The sequence below is a fragment of the Cryptomeria japonica genome, chromosome 10 (assembly GCF_030272615.1).
Source record: "Cryptomeria japonica chromosome 10, Sugi_1.0, whole genome shotgun sequence".
Taxonomy (NCBI): Eukaryota; Viridiplantae; Streptophyta; class Pinopsida; order Cupressales; family Cupressaceae; genus Cryptomeria; species Cryptomeria japonica.
This window is the reverse complement of record NC_081414.1, coordinates 118,645,917-118,650,278: the sequence shown is the minus strand read 5'-3', so window position 1 is coordinate 118,650,278 and position 4,362 is coordinate 118,645,917. Positions and strand designations below refer to the sequence as shown.

General features: G+C 35.0%; 1 protein-coding gene and 1 pseudogene across 1 annotated transcript; both read left to right on the top strand.

Annotated features, from left to right (window-relative positions):
• Positions 1 to 889: 889 nt before the first annotated feature.
• LOC131859689 (U6 spliceosomal RNA) lies at positions 890 to 1,005 on the top strand (annotated as a pseudogene).
• A 1,419-nt stretch (positions 1,006 to 2,424) lies between these two features.
• On the top strand, positions 2,425 to 3,342 carry LOC131858796 (probable carboxylesterase 17). The gene has a single exon (XM_059212247.1). It carries the CDS (start codon positions 2,425 to 2,427, stop codon positions 3,340 to 3,342), a length of 918 nt encoding a protein of 305 aa, XP_059068230.1.
• Positions 3,343 to 4,362: the final 1,020 nt, after the last annotated feature.

The following is a 4,362-nucleotide window of genomic DNA, read 5'->3' as shown; positions in this document are numbered from 1 at the left end:
AAAACCGACAAAACTAAGACAAACTGATAATAAAAGGCCCTAAACATACCATAGGAACCCATTCTTCTCTTCTAGTACTAACAAGTATTATAACATACAAAAAATGAGCTAACATGCACAAGTACTTGGTGCCAACAATTATAATATATATTAGCTTGGATATAGGACACTAGTGTGCCATATAAGATATTAACGTTTGAGCAAGATATACCACTATTATCGTTTCTTAAGATCTCAAGAGAAGATCCCCTAGGTTTTGTAGAGTTTGAAGAAAAAGAAGAAGAAGAGGAATTTTCCCAATCCTATTTTATTGGTCCAAAACTGCCCTCTCCTTTTTGATGCATCACTTTCTATTTTAGATACCTTGTTCCCCTTGTCTCACTTTGGGTTATCATGCTAGATGAGAGGATGTACATTTTTAGTTCTACCATCCTTGAAATTTTATTGTAATATTTGTTTGTAATCGTACAATCGATTTGTGCTTTAGAGTATAGGTTTTTTCTTTAAAAAGAGTTTTCACTACATAAATCTATGTTATGATATAATTTTCATTATATTTTGTTTCTTGAAATTATTAAAATTATGGTTTTTGGTGCATTCTTCCCTCAAAGATTGGTGAGGTATTTTCATGTACTATTGCTTCCCTTCAAAGTAATTACGACTTTTGGATTTCAATATAGATAAACTTAGCTTTCTTGAGAAGAGAATTTTATCCCATAACTATTTAGGTTCTAATTTATAAATACCAACACAACCACTTTTGCTAAAATATTCGATGGGTTCAACTAAGTAAAGACCCTAAATATACCATAGGCACCCATTTTTCTCTTTTAGTACTAGCAAGTACTATAACATGCAAAAAATGAGCTAACATGCACAAGGATTTAGTGCCAATAAGTATAATATATATATTAGCATGAGATAAAATTGGAACGATATAGAGAAGATTAGCATGGTCCCTACACAAGGATGACAAGCATAAATCAAGAAATGAATATAGGACACTAGTGTGTCATATAAGATATATTATTATGTGAGCAAGATATATACACATTTAATTTCTTAATAGACACTTAACAAAATATAAAGTTCTAACTTTAGATGAGTAATGCTCCATTCTTTCTTTAACCTAATAAATCTCTTTTACAACAAAAATTCAAATACTTCCTTACTTTTACAATTAGTACTCTTGTAAATTTAATACACAATTCACTTGTCGAATCATCTAATAGATTGCATAAGGTAAAATCATCTCTTTCAACTTCCACTAATATTCTTAAAATTATTAATCTCAATATCATTTTTATAAATAATAACAAACTTAAAAATAACAATAGATCTCATTATCATTTCTTTAAATTGCAATATTAACTTATTAAATATTAATAAAAATAAATCATAAATAATTACAAAAACTTAATTCCTAAAATTAACTTCAATCTGCTTCAAAGCACAAAATAATTCTCCACCACTAGGTGAACTTTCATGGAAAGCTCTTTCAAGAGCACAAATTCTCCTCCACTTGGCCAACTTTAATGGAAAGCTCTTTGAAGAGAATAAGTTCTCTATTGCTAGGTGATCAATAATGGAAAGCTTTTTCGAGAGCACAAATTCTCTATCACTGGGCCAACTTTGCTAGACGCACAATAATGGAAAGTTGTGTCAAGAGCACAAATTCTCCATTGCTAGGTGAACAATAATGGAAAGCTTTTTCAAGAGCACAAATTCTCTATCACTGGGCCAATTTTGCTAGACGCACAATAATGGAAATCTCTTTGAAGAGCATAAGTTCTCCATTGCTAGGTGAACAATAATGGAAAGCTTTTTCAAGAGCGCAAATTCTCTCACTGGGCCAACTCTCCTAGACGCACAATAATGGAAAGCTTTTTCAAGAGCACAAATTCTTTATCACTGGGCCAACTTTGCTAGACACACAATAATGGAAATCTCTTTGAAGGGCATAAGTTCTCCATTGCTAGGTGAACAATAATGGAAAGCTTTTTCAAGAGCGCAAATTCTTTTTCATTGGGCCAACTTTGCTAGACGCACAATAATGGAAAGCTCTCTTAAGAGCACAAATTCTCCACCACTAGACTAACTTTAATGAAAAGCAATTTAACTTTATGAGGTAGAATACATAGAATACATTGCACTATTTGGAGCCCATAGTCTTACGCGTGGGAGTACAATTTGTTCTATTCGTAACTTTTGAGGAGAAGGGTAAGATAAAAAAGCAGGCAGATTCGATCCTCCGATTGGCTGTGCCTAAATGCACGGCTACTTTCTGTGGAAAGAGTAAAAACGGATGTATAAAAGAAGAAGCTTAGAGGTTATTGCAGAGCATGTGCCAAGACTAAGCCTAAAGCAGTATAATTTCCTCCATACATTACACAGATACTAAGTTATTGTGTAAACAGAGTAAGAATGGAAGTTGTGGGAGAAGTAGATGGGTTGAAGGTCTATTCAGATGGCTCTCTGCAGTGTCATGAAAGTCCCACACTGCCTGCATCTTCACATTTCACTGACGGCGTTGCTTCCAAGGACGTCGTTATAAATCCGGAAACCGGCGTCTGGGCTCGCATATTCAGGCCGGAAACCCCTGCTCAAAACTTGCCTTTACTGATCTATTTTCATGGAGGAGCGTTCTTATGCGGTTCCACAAAGGACGAAAAAACTGTCAATTTTCTTTGCATGTTGTGCAAGAACGCCAGCGTAATGATTGTGTCGGTGGATTACAGGCTGGCGCCGGAGTACCGGCTCCCAGCGGCGTACGATGACTGTACGGAGGCAGTGAAATGGACCGCGAAGTCGCCGGATGAGTGGCTGTCGCCTGCCGTCGTGGATTTGAAGCGGTGTTTTTTGGGCGGAGTGAGCGCCGGAGCAAATATCGTTCACAACGTCGGACTGCGGGTTGCTGGCGTGGACATGAGTCCGTTGGTGGTGAAGGGAATGATCTGTATTCACCCCTTCTTTGGGGGTGAGAAAAAGCTCTCCAATGAGAGGATAATGTTTTTTAAAGCGTGCAAAGCCATCTGGAGTAAGGTTCTCCCACTGGATAACACTAAAGGAATGGATCATCCATTCTGTAATCCGACGGTTTCGACCCTGAAGCCTGAATTGAAATTACCGCCGGTTTTGGTAGCCCTTGCAGGAAAGGATGAACTCCAATGGAGAGGGGAGATGTTTTATAACTATCTCAAGAAAAGCGGGAAGGAGGTGGAATGGACGATGAAGGAAAATGCAACCCATGTTGATTACATTTGTCATATACCCGCTATTACCGATTTCATTAAACGCCATTCATTCACTTGTCATGATGTTAAATTATCCATAGTATGGTAGTTTTGCCCACCACAATGCCTGTTCTAGCCGCACTGCTATCTTGTTCTACCTAATAATTGTTCTAGCTGCACTGCTATCTTGTTCTACCTAATAATTGTTCTAGCTGCTCTGCTTATCACATTTTCCTTCCGCAGTATGAAGGAACTCTGCGTCTGATACACACTATTTCCGACTTCATTAATGACCGTTAAAATCACTTTTCATGATGTTATATTATCCATAGTATTGTAGTTTCGCCCACCACAATGCATGTTCTGGCGGCACTGCTATCTTGTTCTATCTAATAATTCTTCGATATAACTGTCTTGTTTTCTTGTAAGACTTTTTCTCCACGTTCTATCAATTATTCAGGAAAGTCTGTTGGCAGATTTTACTTGGTAGTAAAAGTTAGAATAAATGGTTTACGAAGTGAATCAAACAGTAATTATCTTTTAATTTTATTAGGGGAATAGCGTGAGTAGCCATCTAATTTTTCAATTATTAGTATTAGAAAATTAAAAAATGAAAGCTAAAAGTCTATTAATAAATGTCACATGTACCAATAGCTACCTACTTGTTATCATTTTTGGATCATAATTGAACTATTTGATCATGACTACTCCTATATTTCTGCATAAGTATTGGCAATTTTAAGTGCATGGTTATCAGGACATCTTTAAATAGGCATTGAGCAACATTTTGATGTGTACTTTTTTACCATTGCATGCATGATAGATCTCACAACATGTGTCATTACTACCCAGAAGTGAAAACAATAGCTATGAGCAGAAAAAAATCGTCAAAATTCAGTGTACCATTTTAGAATCTTGATTGCGCAAAGTTAGAAATAATATTTGTAATTTCTTTTTTTTTTAATTTTTTTTATATATTCAAACTGTTATTAAGTAATGTAAAATTTCTTGATAATTAAATCTTATCATTATTTATTATTTTAATATCTTAAAAAAGTAAAATCTAATATTTTTAAGAATAAATAAAACTCATTATTGATAAAAAAAAATTAATAATATGAATAATAAA